The sequence below is a fragment of the Xiphophorus maculatus genome, chromosome 9 (genome assembly GCF_002775205.1).
Source record: "Xiphophorus maculatus strain JP 163 A chromosome 9, X_maculatus-5.0-male, whole genome shotgun sequence".
Lineage (NCBI taxonomy): Eukaryota > Metazoa > Chordata > Actinopteri > Cyprinodontiformes > Poeciliidae > Xiphophorus > Xiphophorus maculatus.
The window spans coordinates 4,757,153-4,771,526 of NC_036451.1; the positions used below are offsets into that span (position 1 = coordinate 4,757,153).

At 36.1% G+C, this 14,374-nt stretch overlaps 1 protein-coding gene across 3 annotated transcripts in view; it reads right to left on the reverse strand.

The window, feature by feature from the left end:
• The window catches only part of LOC102234018 (cAMP-specific 3',5'-cyclic phosphodiesterase 4B-like), a 158,995-nt gene that overhangs the window by 59,758 nt on the left and 84,863 nt on the right, over positions 1 to 14,374 (reverse strand). The window contains exon 1 of one of the 3 annotated variants that reach the window (XM_023339527.1): positions 13,600 to 14,198. The exons of the other annotated variants lie outside the window; for them this stretch is intronic. Coding sequence (XP_023195295.1) covers positions 13,600 to 13,700 — 101 coding nt within the window. The 5' untranslated portion in view covers positions 13,701 to 14,198. Of the gene's footprint in view, positions 1 to 13,599; positions 14,199 to 14,374 lie in introns of those variants that run through there. 3 annotated transcript variants of the gene reach the window in all.

The window sequence follows — 14,374 nt, forward strand, 5'->3', positions numbered from 1 at the left end:
AAGTGAGCATAATTTGAAAGCACTGACAACAATTTTCACTCTATTGAGTATTACTAAATATGTGTGTGAAATTATAAAGTGACAAAATGGAAAACCAATTAATTAATATGTATACATTTAAAAGAATTTGTATGCCCCTTAGTGTTTGTATTTAAGTTAGATGGGTGTTCTGTCAGCTAGAGAATAAAGCAAACATTGAGAAGAGTTTCATTTCTAAGCGTATAAAGTAATAGCATAAAACGTCTCTACAATAAACTGAAGTTCAAAAGTTACCATTTAAGGACAGTCTGATTTTTATATAAAAACAACATTTTGAAACAAGTATTACTCTCCTGGGAATACATAATGGCAATGCTTAGGTCTTGTTGAACATTTTACACATGATGTCAAGTCAACCCCTAATAGGGAGATGACTGAGGAAAGCTAAATATAGGATTCTCAAAGATCACTCGATACTTCATAACAGAAAATGTCCATTCATTAGCTACGTTGAGATAGCAAAACTTAGAAACACCAAAAGTTGACATTAAAATCTTACATCATCTACTATGGTTGTAAACTGCACAACTCAATGCCCCTGTGGTCTTCTTTATAACTGTGTGCTCTTGCAGTCAGCAATAAAGAGAGAACTGATTCATCCAGGAGACTAAATCACATTGTCAGTTTTATGAGACAGGTGCTTTTAACAGCATTTTTTATGGTTTAGAAAGTAATTAATGACACACAAATATTAAGCAAGCCTTCTAGTCCAAAGGGAGGACATCGAGGAAGTAAGAGTTGAAAAAGTTTGGGAACAAAGATCCTCTGCTATGTGATGGAGCGAGAGCTGTTTGGTGGTTTGGTGGATTAAGAGATTTGTGTGGCAAGCTGGCAAGAAACCACAAATGTATTATCTCCCTCTGTAAAGTTTATATCTTGATAAAGCAAACTAAAATGACTTAAAAATAAAACAAGATAAGATAAGATTTATTTGTCATTGTCATCAACAGATTACAACGAGATTGAGATTTGCTCGACTCGAGTTAAGATGCAGGTTATGTGTACATAATATACAAAGATAAAGAAATAAAGGTTTGGTGGATTAAGAGATTTGTGTGGCAAGCTGGCAAGAAACCACAAATTTATTATCTCCCTCTGTAAAGTTTATATCTTGATAAAGCAAACTAAAATGACTTAAAAATAAAACAAAACACAAAAATGTTCCATAGTACAGTTCCTACTGTTGTAAATATTTCCAATTGGCTGCCAGAGAAGATCTCAACGTTTTCTCTGTCTCTATGGGGACAGGGAAAACCTGTTGCTGTGAACTAGGAGTTTGCAAACTGAATTAAGACTACAAAGCTTCTTCCATGCACACAAGACAAACATTGATGTCTGGAAATATTTAAATTTACGGAAAAGCAGGAACAGTGATGGCGTGGAAACTCTAATTAGCAGCATGTCCGTAAAGCTACCAATTGTATGCTGGCTACAGAAGCACATAGCCTGACTAATTAACCAACTAACATCAGCCTCTGATCTCTGAGCAGAATAGAAAAAAATATACTATGTGATACAGCAAGCTTAAAACTTCACCAGTTTGAAGGACGTTTTAGAGACATTTTTGTTTAATTCTGTATGCCAGGACTAAAATACATTATACAGATAGCTGTTGTGATCAGTGATATATAAATTTTGGAAAAACATTTTTTGGTTTTAAATTAAATTATTGAAATCCTGTTACATATTTGCCAAAAACCTTTTGTACAAATACTATCAACTTACAATCTCAAACAGGCATGTTAAAAAGTAAACATCTAAATGTTTCTCCAACCACAGGAGTACCGGTAAAATCTCAAGGATGAAAACAGTTATTGTTTATCCAATCTGAAGATAAAAACACCCACAGTTCAAACACTTGATGAAAAAGAGAGTTTTCCGCTTTGAAGGGAAATGAGTAAACTCAACGGACTCATGGAGTTTGAGAATGTGTGGACAGAAACTAAGTGGAAGTAGTTAAAGATTTTTTTTTTTTTTTTACTCGCTGTCAAAAGTTGTTTTTTTCCCCCCCAGAGTCTCTAGAGAACACATTTACGGAAATTCCCTTGTAAATTGATTTCTCCTAAGCAACTACAATGTGGGTCTCAGTCATACTTTTTTCATTTTGTTACTAAAGAAATCAGAAATTGTCGTCTTTTGACGCTAGGGTGACACAGCATTCCTTTCCCATAAGCCATCTGCATACGTCAGACGGTGAGTGAAGATGGACCCCCTGACATGGGACAGAACTGCTTTCTCTCCATTTAGTGATTAGTTGCTTGAACCTCGGCTTTAGCAAATCTAACCAGCACAAAATTATATAAGATTCTAGAAAACTGCTAAAATGAATAAATAAGAGCTACCCTGGAAAATGCCACATAAACAAATCAATTAATATTCTTCAGTAGAAGGTATAGGAAATTGAAGGGCCACATTATGAGGTATGATTGTTAAGGGGTGGATAATTGGCTGAACTCACTTATTTAAGGTAGTTGATAATCGGCATTAAATGTGATTTTATTGGCTGTAGGTCACATCAGTCATTTCATATTACTAAAACTGTATATTATCTAACAAAAGACTACTAAATTTGATAAATTATTTTTTCCATATTTTGTTTTTTAATGCAGGTTAGTTCAAGCCAAACAAAGATTAATTATAGACATTACTGGTTTAAAGCCTTAGATGTTAGTTAAAACATTAATTGTAAAATCAGAAATTTAGGACATTTTAAATTCAGTAACAACAGTGTAGCTGCTTTCAACACATGTTTTTCTTATGATTAAGACAGCCAGTTGTATTTCTCTCTTCTTGTAGGAAATGCGACTCCACTTCCCATCTATGAGACAATGGTATTGTAATCAGCATCCTGTTTGACAGGACTTTTGGTAAGTGTCACAGCAGTTTGTGTAAAATAAAATTGGTTGCCTCGCAGAAAAAACATCCTGAGTTCCTGTTTTGGAGGAGTTGGTATCTGTTCCATGACCATATTGGGTTTCTCTGGGTATTCCAGTCTCAGCCTGCATATTACATTATTTGGAGGTTCTCAGTTGCCCTTCAGGGAGTGAGAACATGAATCTTACACCTTACACAAATTAGCTACTATAGAAAGTATCAGAATATTACCAAGATGGCAAATAAATAAATAAATGTTTATATCACAGCAACAAGAAGAAATTAAAAGATTTTCCTTGCTTAAAAAGTGAACTATCCTGCTTTGTTGTTTGCAATCCTGCCACTCAAAAAACAATCTACAGAAAAAAGCATTTAGTCCCTAAAAGGGTTAAAACCAATTAGATCATTCACTTTTTCCTAGTTAATCTAGTAGAAAGAATCAATTTTATTAACTTGCAATTCAAGAACTTGGAAATGTTGCATTAAGTGTTGGCTGTCTGGTTGAAGTTAAGTTATAGTGGCATACTTTTTAATCAATCCTGAAACTTTTTTATGATAGTTAAAACTGAAGATCTCAAGAAATGTGGAAATAATAGGAAGATATGGGATAAATAACTATCCCATAGTTATTGTGCTCCAATGCTTTTTCATTGGAACCCTTATCTAAAGTTTGATCATTATGAATGCTGGAAGGAGGGACAGTTTTTAAAAATTTAACTCTGACTCTAACATGAGTGAGTGTGTCAATTTGGCGGAGGACCCAAGAGCAAGCAGGAGGCAGGAAAGATCATCCTGAAGTAAAATGTTAACAATAACAGAAGGAAAACAGTCACAAAAAAGCAGCTGACATGGAGGGTGTCTTACCATCTGTGTTAACTTGACACCATGTTACCACAAGTTGGAAAAAGTTGGTTACCGCCTCCTGACGACTTATAATTTATGTTTCTCAGCTGAAATCAGCTATCAATACACTATGTGTTCTTCTAAAGACGGCAAAGTAAACGTAGGAGCAAACAGAAGCATATTTACATGAAGCATTTTTAAATAAAGCTGACTTTGAGTGGTTCTTCCAGTTATGAGACAAACACAACTCAAACATTCTCTTTCACCTGCTCTTGCTTCTGCTTAGCCATTTTTGAACAGGTAAGCATTAAATAACAACACTTGGAACTAAATTAATTAGAAAATTTCTTACATCATTTTCACTTGAACTTAGTTACTTCTGGAAAAAATGAAGCATTATTGGTCAGGATAAGTGACAACTACAAGGTCATAGACCAGACAAACAGTAGAATACAAGCTACAATTTTCTGTAAGAGCTAACGGAGGAAACCTATGAGGGGCCGTTTAGGACAAAATTTACGTTTTGTCTCTCACACACTACCAAAAACTCTTGCATACTCCAAAAAAGTAGCCACGCACACTCCAAAAAATTACGTTTTGTCTCTCACACACTACCAAAAACTCTCGCATACGCCAAAAAAGTAGCCACGCACACTCCAAAAAATTACGTTTTGTCTCTCACACACTACCAAAAACTCTCGCATACTCCAAAAAAATAGCCTCGCACACTCCAAAAAATTACGTTTTGTCCCTCACACACTACCAAAAACTCACGCATACTCCAAAAAAATAGCCTCGCATACTCAAAAAAATTACGTTTTGTCTCTCACACACTACCAAAAACTCTCGCATACTCAAAAAAATTACATTTTGTCTCTCACACACTACCAAAAACTCACGCATACTCAAAAAAATAGCCACGCACACTCAAAAATTACTCACGCACATTCAAAAAATACTCAAATTGCGTATACACACACTACTAAAATGTCACACACACACACACAAACGTTAACTTTCTCGCTCACATACACTACTATCAGCTCGCTCACATACACTGTACTAACAGCTCGCACATTCACAAACGTTAACTTTCTCGCTCACATACACTACTACCAGCTCGCGCACATACACACAAACGTTAACTTTCTCGCTCACATACACTGCTAACAGCTCGCTCACATACACTGTACTAACAGCTCGCACATTCACAAACGTTAACTTTCTCGCTCACATACACTGTACTAACAGCTCGCACATTCACAAACATTAACTTTCTCGCTCACATACACTGCTAACAGCTCGCACACACACAGACGTTTATCTCTCACATACACAAGACTAAAGTTGAACACACACACAGTACTAAGACTCGTTTTATGTATGTGTGAGAGCGAGACTTTTTATGTATGTGTGAGAGCGAGACTTTTTATGAATGTGTGAGAGCGACACTCTTTTTGAATGTGTGAGAGTTGTCACGGAAGAGGCGGGGCATAATTTTTGGATCAAACTGCGCATGCGTAGATCCTAAACTATAAGTTTCGATTGTTGACTCACTGTATGTTCTATTACTTAGTATATTTGTGCTTTTAACCCTCTATGGCATGGCGTTGCCCTCAGGCAACAAACCACATAGCTGTACCTCACATTGCTCCTTTATTTTATTTTTTGGGGGGCATGATTTTTGACATATTTTTGTCCAAAAAATAGTTCTTTTATGAATATAGTTTTTGTTTGATTTGTATTTCATTTCTCATAATCAGTGTAGACAATCTTGGTGTTCTAGACCAATGTTACCCTGAGGCAACAAACCCAAATCTGGTTCCAGGAGGTGTCAGAGTCCGATTTTATGATTGACATGTAATTAGGGACCACCAAGCTCCCAAAGAATGCAGGAAAATATTTCTTCCCCACAAAAATAAAAAGTCATGCCATAGAGGGTTAAATATATATAGAACGTTTAACTTTCTTGTAGATTAAATGTGCTATAGAAATAAATGAATCTGATTGATTGATTAAAAATAGCAAAATTGCTGTAGTACAATCTGTCCACTGGGTGCCAGATTGTAGCACTGCGGGCAGTCGTTGAATCGTTTAATGCGCCTGTCAAAGTGCTGGTTGCCTCCGGAGAAGATAGAATGGTGTTTAAAATGGCAGCTGCCTGACCAATTCTCTCTCGTTTCGAATTAGAGTTAGCCATGTTCGGTATAGCAAACTCTTTCTTCTTCGGCACTAGTTGGCGCCGGTTAATAATTCCTGTAATACTGGCACCCAGTGGACAGATTGTACTACAGCAATTTTGCTATTTTTAATCAATCAATCAGATTCATTTATTTCTATAGCACATTTAATCTACAAGAAAGTTAAACGTTCTATATATATTTAAAAGCACAAATATACTAAGTAATAGAACATACAGTGAGTCAACAATCGAAACTTATAGTTTAGGATCTACGCATGCGCAGTTTGATCCAAAAATTATGCCCCGCCTCTTCCGTGACAACTCTCACACATTCAAAAAGAGTGTCGCTCTCACACATTCATAAAAAGTCTCGCTCTCACACATACATAAAACGAGTCTTAGTACTGTGTGTGTGTTCAACTTTAGTCTTGTGTATGTGAGAGATAAACGTCTGTGTGTGTGCGAGCTGTTAGCAGTGTATGTGTGCGAGAAAGTTAACGTTTGTGAATGTGTGAGCTGTTAGCAGTGTATGTGAGCGAGAAAGTTAACGTTTGTGAATGTGCGAGCTGTTAGCAGTGTATGTGAGCGAGAAAGTTAACGTTTGTGTGTATGTGCGCGAGCTGGTAGTAGTGTATGTGAGCGAGAAAGTTAACGTTTGTGAATGTGCGAGCTGTTAGTACAGTGTATGTGAGCGAGCTGATAGTAGTGTATGTGAGCGAGAAAGTTAACGTTTGTGTGTGTGTGTGTGACATTTTAGTAGTGTGTGTATACGCAATTTGAGTATTTTTTGAATGTGCGTGAGTAATTTTTGAGTGTGCGTGGCTATTTTTTTGAGTATGCGTGAGTTTTTGGTAGTGTGTGAGAGACAAAATGTAATTTTTTTGAGTATGCGAGAGTTTTTGGTAGTGTGTGAGAGACAAAACGTAATTTTTTTGAGTATGCGAGGCTATTTTTTTGGAGTATGCGTGAGTTTTTGGTAGTGTGTGAGGGACAAAACGTAATTTTTTGGAGTGTGCGAGGCTATTTTTTTGGAGTATGCGAGAGTTTTTGGTAGTGTGTGAGAGACAAAACGTAATTTTTTGGAGTGTGCGTGGCTACTTTTTTGGCGTATGCGAGAGTTTTTGGTAGTGTGTGAGAGACAAAACGTAAATTTTGTCCTAAACGGCCCCTCATAGAAACCTATGCAACGCTGCTTGTCTGTAACTTAACCTTCATTGATGCATCTATACTTCTTCATGACAAAAGTAAAAAGATATTATAATTCAGCCCCAGAAGATTGCAGAATGGTGTTTAGAACTTAAAACACATATATAAAGGATAGACAGATATATGGGCATTCAAACACGTTTTTGACATCTGTTGTTTTAACAAACATGGACATTTTTACATGTAAAACCAACTACAACAAATACTTTTGTTACACCACAGTCTATCAAGAAGATATAGAAACTGTTTTATTATTATAAGACATGCCTAAAAAATAGAAACTGTTACCTTTCAGGCTTAACTTGATTTCACCTAACTTTAACTGATCGTCTTGGGTTTCCTGTGAAGGAAACCCTTTGAGGTTGTACAAACAGAGGCGCTATGGAAACACCTCCCGTTTTTCCGCCATGTTTTCTGAGTTTTGATGTCATTTCTTCAGATTAATGATAGTGCTCACAATGACAATGAAGCAGACTGCCAAATGAGGTTAAAAGTTGCTGAAAATTGCTGGCACTGCAGAGGATATACTGACATGGAGGTAATATATTTGTCCATTGTAGGAGATTTTTTAATCTCCCAACCAGTCAGCTCAATAAAATAAGACTCTCTAACATTCCTTAGAAGGAGTGATAAGTTGATCCCATCAGCCAGAGTAAAAATAGTCACCGAATTTCATGTCCCAAAGATTTCTCTGACATTTTCCTTCCATAAATCTCTGGCAAATATATGTCACATAAATTGGGGTAATTGCCAGAAGCAGAGTACACAACCTGATGCTGACCATTTCTAGTTGAAATCCACAGAGTCTAACTTGAAAAATTTAAGACTTTAGAGAAATGTTGCAAGATTTGCAATTTGTCACAACAAACAACAATTATAGGACTGAAGTAAAGCCCTAAGATTTTTCTCTATGTAAATGTTGATGCTGCTTCATAAGATGAGTGCATCTGAAAATTTTACATGTGCATATAATATAGTTAGAGAAAAGGTTAAAGAGAGATTTCAACTGAAAGTCCAATAAGCAGCGAGAAGCAGCATATTCTTAGTGTTTGAACTTTTACTGTAAAACCAACATCAGGCTTATTAAATGAGCTAAATAAATATGCCACCACTAATAGACATATTTTGCTTCCTAATGCAGGTGTTTGTATTATAAATAAGTTTAGTCTAAACAGAGACTTTGGGCTGGCTGGAGTAGTAATTTCTTTTGTGTGTTTTCTCTCTAAAAATGATCTTTTATGTTAACAATCTGAACCAGTATCATAAATATACCAAAAGCTAGTTTTTGTTGCTCTGGTGGTTCCCCAGCTTGCTGCTGCACTTTAGAGAGATTGATTCAGCAGAACGCTAATTTCTTAAATGTTTTTTATTCACACTGTAACCCAAAATTTGTTTTTTCTGTTGTTCTGGTCAATTGTGATGCAATTACTAAATACCAACAAATATGGGATCCATTTTATTAGCACATTTACAGTCACTGGCAGTCTTAGCAGTAAACTTTGACAAATAAATTCAAATATCTCCTTCAACCTTTCATCCTCTGTGGCCAGAAATAGAAAAGAACTGGACTTCAACTAGATACACAATTTAATAATAGAAATGAGGCCATTGACGCAATCACTGTCTTTATACTTGCACGTTAATGTACAAAGTCATCCAGGAAATGCTCTCATTCACAATCATTTACAGTCTAAATACTCAGCTCCTCCTCATGTGAGCACAGAGCTCACATGAGGAAGCACAGAGCAATGGTGGTGGCAAAATGAGTTATGATAAAGGTTATGAACACACATTGACATAAAAAATTTGAAGTGAAAAGAGGAAATGAAATAAACTGCTACATTACACATAGTAATAAGACTGTTTTCTGTAAAATAATCATACCAGACAGTGACAAAGAATACAGAGGAAGAAAATATTTTTGCTCCAAACATTTTATCAAGATGGGAAACAGCAGTGTTGCATCTCAATAATGCCAGTGCATTCCCAAGTAAGCTATCCAAAGTCATGGTTCCTCCTTCCTGTCAAACAAACATAACTTTTACAATATGTCGTGTGCTAAGCACTTGTGTGTGATAAATCTATGCTGGTAATTGATGTTGTATATGTCATCAACCATGTTTAACTGAATAGTCTGAGTACTTTATTTACACAGCTATTTTGTTGTTTCAAAGGTGGAAACGTTAGAATCTATTAGACTTTAGAGCCATTGATAGCTTGGGGAAGTGAATATACAGTAATTCTCACAAAGGTCAACAACTGAAAAGCATTGTTAGTCTTGTCAGAAATTTCTATTCCTCTACATCTATATTTTGTTCTCAATTTTTCATGTGTTTTTTTTTTTAATTTATGCCTCAGAGTAAGTAGAAACATTTTTTTCATTTAAATTAGAACAAATGCTTTAGCCTCGCGGTCCAAGAAGCCACAACTTGTCAAGTGCATTTTCTAACAATTTAAAATATTAGCTCAAATGAAACCTCTGGACTGCATACACAGAAGTTGTAACAGAGTTTTAAATGACAAAATGATTTGGTTATTCATTGTTTTATTGTTTGTGCTTTCCACACTTAATAGTAACACTGAATATATGAATGTAGCTCAGTATAATAATTGCAAGGTAGGAAAATTTGTGTTGGTAAAACTGCTTATTTGGTCAGGATTGCTCTTTGTGATCCTTTTTGGTGTTATTTTGTCCCATCCAGATTATGACCCACTATTGACTCTAAAAAATAATAAAAAAACATTACAGAGCACCTGTAATGTTTTTATATTTTTGACCTCATATAATTACAGTACTAATTATTTGAGGTCATACAAATGATGTTTTGTTTTTTTTGTTTGTTTATTTTTTAATCAGACTGCTATGCATTGGCATCGAACTAGCTAGCTAAGCAGCTAGCTTAGCATTTCAAGACTAGCCAGCTACATTTTCTACCTTCATCATTATAAAACGTGAAGATTTTCATCTGTGCAATAAAAAAATATTTGATAATTTTGTAAGTAAATCTATAAATAAGGCTGGAATTTTAGAAGATGACAGCTAAGCTACATTTCAGCTCAGAGAACCAGAGAATGCCCATTTTCCTATTTTATTTTACTCACTTAGTCATCGTTTTAATTTGACAAAGTCAGATTACAGATATTTGTAATAATTTACCCAGACTTTATGGAGCTTCAAGTGGGTCTACACTATTCAATGGTCCACTTCTAGAAATGGAAGATTAATTTTAAGAAAAGGCTCCAAATGTTTCTATAACTCCAATGGTAACATCTTGAAAACCACTAACCTCCTACTCAAAAAACCGTCCTCATTATCAGAGGCACCCACAATATTTACCACTGATCTTCACAACTTCCTGTAGTATTGCTTGTAATTTTCAACTCATTATCTTAATTGAAATCACAATCATCATCAAACTCACTGGTGTGGAGCAGCACCTAATTTCAGCTTTAGTCATTCACAAAAACAATACAACAAGAACAATCTGAATCCCACACCACATAACCACAGCAGCTCTGTGACTGCTCAATGTATTTTTGTTTATAACTGCTTAACAAACTTGTCAAATGGTGAGCAAAGGCTGCTGCAAATAACATAAAGCTAAACCACAAAACAATTCAATACATAGCTTCTCTCTACCCACGGGCAAGCAAGCACAAAACACTATTCAAAGTCCTACCATGAAAGAGAAATGGGTCACCACACAATAAAGATCTCTGCTTTAAAATGTTCCCAGTTCCAGTGCAGACTCTGTGTGAAATATATATTTTAGGCTGTGAGTCTTGAAGCTCTTACTCAAAAAATTAAACAAGAAGGTCTTCTGTGGAGTGATTTGTAAAACTGCATCACATGCAATTGTGTTTTTATCCTTACATTTACAGAGATCGAACTTCAAATTTACAAAGCCAGAACACATTGTAGAACCATCCAATTATCCTTCACTGTAATGGACTGCTCAGCAGTGACTGAGCAGTCCATTGGAGCACTGGACCCTATGGAGCAGTCCATAGGGTAATAATTAAGTCATTCATATACTACTAAACATAACATAACCTTTGGGATTATTCTATATGAATCCGGGTCACTGATCACAAATATTTGGTTTATCCTGCCTCTCTAAGAGATTAACTGTCCTGGTGGGAAGTGTGAGAAACAATGTCTGGGATATATACACTATGCAGACTAATGCATTCAAAAAGAGCAATGTGCAAATATGTCATAAACTAACAAAACCTCATATATTCACAGAGCAAACCGTCAAATAAGGGAGTATCCCTGGTGTATTCAGAAATCTCAAGTGGTCATAAGCTTCTCTGATATTTAAGATATGCAGGAGAGCACAATATAGCATGTGTGTACTTCTCTTTTCTGCAGTAGAGGCCAGTACTTTCCACAGGAAATCCTCAGTCACAGAGGTGGAACCAACCCAAACAGAGGTGGAGGATTAACGTCTCCTTAGCCCAACACCTTCAGACATTCATGAATACATACTAAATTTAGTGTTATGACTTTAAAAGACAGGCACACTCCCTAAGTATTTTGTGTGTATACGCAGGAAATCTTTATGAACTGATATCCAGTTCTTAAAAAAGGCTAAAGAAAGTTTTGTTGTATTTCATTCAAATTAAGGTCCTTTCAGTAATCTTGCAGAAAATATGTACAGTTTTACAAAAATCTACCCTTAAATATGGTAAGTCTATATATGGCCACTGCTTGTTCAGCTTTTCCCCTCCTCATGTGCCATCTGAGCTAGAATACCTATAGTCCTCTTGGGGTGAAACCCAGCCTAGTTTTTCTCTTGGTTTATTTCTGCCCTGATGGAGTCAACATGAATCAGTTCCCGTTTCTGGCTTCCTGAGCTGCATCATTACTTACTAAACCCAGGCTTTTATTAAAATGTTCATATAATATTTAAATATTTTTCTATGTATGGTAAAACTTCCAACTGTACTACAAGAGAACCAATTCCTATGTTTTACAAGCTGTTTTAATTCAAATAACCAAATGTAAACACATTCAGCTGAATTAAAATCAGAGAAATATGTTTTGAAAAGTATTGCAAATAATCAGGAAAAAAGTCACAAATCAGACACAAATAAACATACACAATTTATACAATATAGAACTATAAGCTGGATAGTACATCACCAGCAAAGTACTTTGAATCAATTGACTTTGATTGAACTCTAATCAAAGTCAATAGATTTGATATTTACCATTGTATCAATACAAAACAAAATGAGTAATAAATAAGTAAATAAATAAATCTTACCACTGCATGTTAGCTAAAATTCAACAAAGCTCTTCTCATTCTAAGATTAAATCTAGGCCACAACATCATTATCCCATCATGTCATTTAGTAATTTAGTCAAGATCCTAACCCTCTGAGAACTGCTGTACAGAAATATCACAACTATTACTAGCAAAGTTTGGAGTTCTGCTTGAATGAGGTTTTGTTGCTGCAACTTGTGGACAAATCTGCCCTCCAGTTTGGTTAAAGAGGAATTTAAACATTGAGACAAGTTTTGGTTTTTCATTCCTCCAATAAAGATTGTTGCATACTTGTAGTACATTCACAGCTCATAAACAGCCACTACCTAAATTTCATTCAAGTTTGTGGTTCCAACATGACAAAATGCTCAAATCAGTGTTTTATTTTATTATAGCAAAACTATAAAATCTGTTAAAAAACAAATTAAAAAAAAAGTTTTGCTTCACAAACTTTGACCAACTAGCACAAACCATAAATACAAGCATTCTCCCTTTTAAGGTCTGGGGCAAAAGGGTTCAGAAAAAAAAAAACAATTAAGGAAGGCAGACTAGAAAGCCTGCATTGCAACTATGTCAAATATACAGAAGCTGCTAATGCCTAAAGCATCACAGACTCTTCAATGTCATCATTTGTTCTTCTTTTTTGTGTTTACATCCTCCAGGTCATTTGGTCACCAGTGTGCCAAAGAGATGTGGCTATATTTACACCACAGCTAAAAAAAATGCCATGATAATAAACAAATCCTTGAAACACTTCCAGAGTAATTTGCATGGCTAGCAACTTGACTCTCTTCACTGCACAAAAACGGTTTGATACATTCCTCTGCAAAAATTGCTGCACGCAGAAACATGTCAGCTAGTACTTGATGTTTTTCTCATGAAAAGTGCATTAGGGTGCATTTAACCACATATCAGCAGACTGTGGTTAGTGATGGTGTGAAATATATAGATGCATTGTTTAATGACATAGAAAAAGGAAGTAACAGGCATTTTAAAACACTGAGAGATACAGATAAGAAACAAACCAGTAAGTGCTTCAATAAAGGAGAAAATTTGAAGTATGTACGAGCAGAACTATTAAAGGATTTAGAAGCCATGAAAAAAAACAAAACTCCCCAAATGAACATCAACAAAAGCATGATAATGCATGGAAGTCTATACATGTGTGAACCAAGTTCTAACCTGTGAGGATGGCTGTGATTGGCGGCGTGAAGTTTTCTGACGACCTCCTCACTGAAGTCAAAATGAACTCTTCCTCTGGCACAGGGTGAACGCCGGTACATTTCCCCGTCACAAGCACACACTCATGCACACACTACCCTGCACATATCATCACATTTGTAACCAAAAACATGTCAAACTAATCCTAAAGCATCCCAAACATATCAAGCTATCAAATGTCACACACTCTCCCACACACAGTCCCAGTAGCGATAACTGCAAAGTAGAGTCGTGGATACACAACTCTGATGTCTGTGCTAAAAAAACTCATTGAGTCCAGTAATACGTGACTCAGGCATGCTCCGTGACATTCACACAACTGTTACCTATAAACCCTTTGTAAAAGAAAAGTTTCTCAGCAGATCATCCATTGGCCACACTGTCCGTGGTGCTAAACATGCAGCAAATAGGTGTCCATACATCTTCTCCACACACTCGATCCCCTGTTACACACAACAACAATGTCAGCAGCAGTCCACACGTCACATCACGGAACTCTTTCATCCCGTTTTACATTTGGTCACACTCCTCTCTCTCTCTGAGCTCTCTTTACGGACTCTTCTCATCACAGACTTTACTTCCTCCCCATGCTGTGTGTGTGTTTGTGGGGGTGTGTTGGTGTGTGTGTGTGTCTGTGTGTCTATGGGGAGCTCTGTTCCCTTCAGGCGACCGACAGAGTTTAGCAGGAAGCTTTAAATTGTGGAGTGGAGTTGCTGGAGAGGAGTCATAACTCATC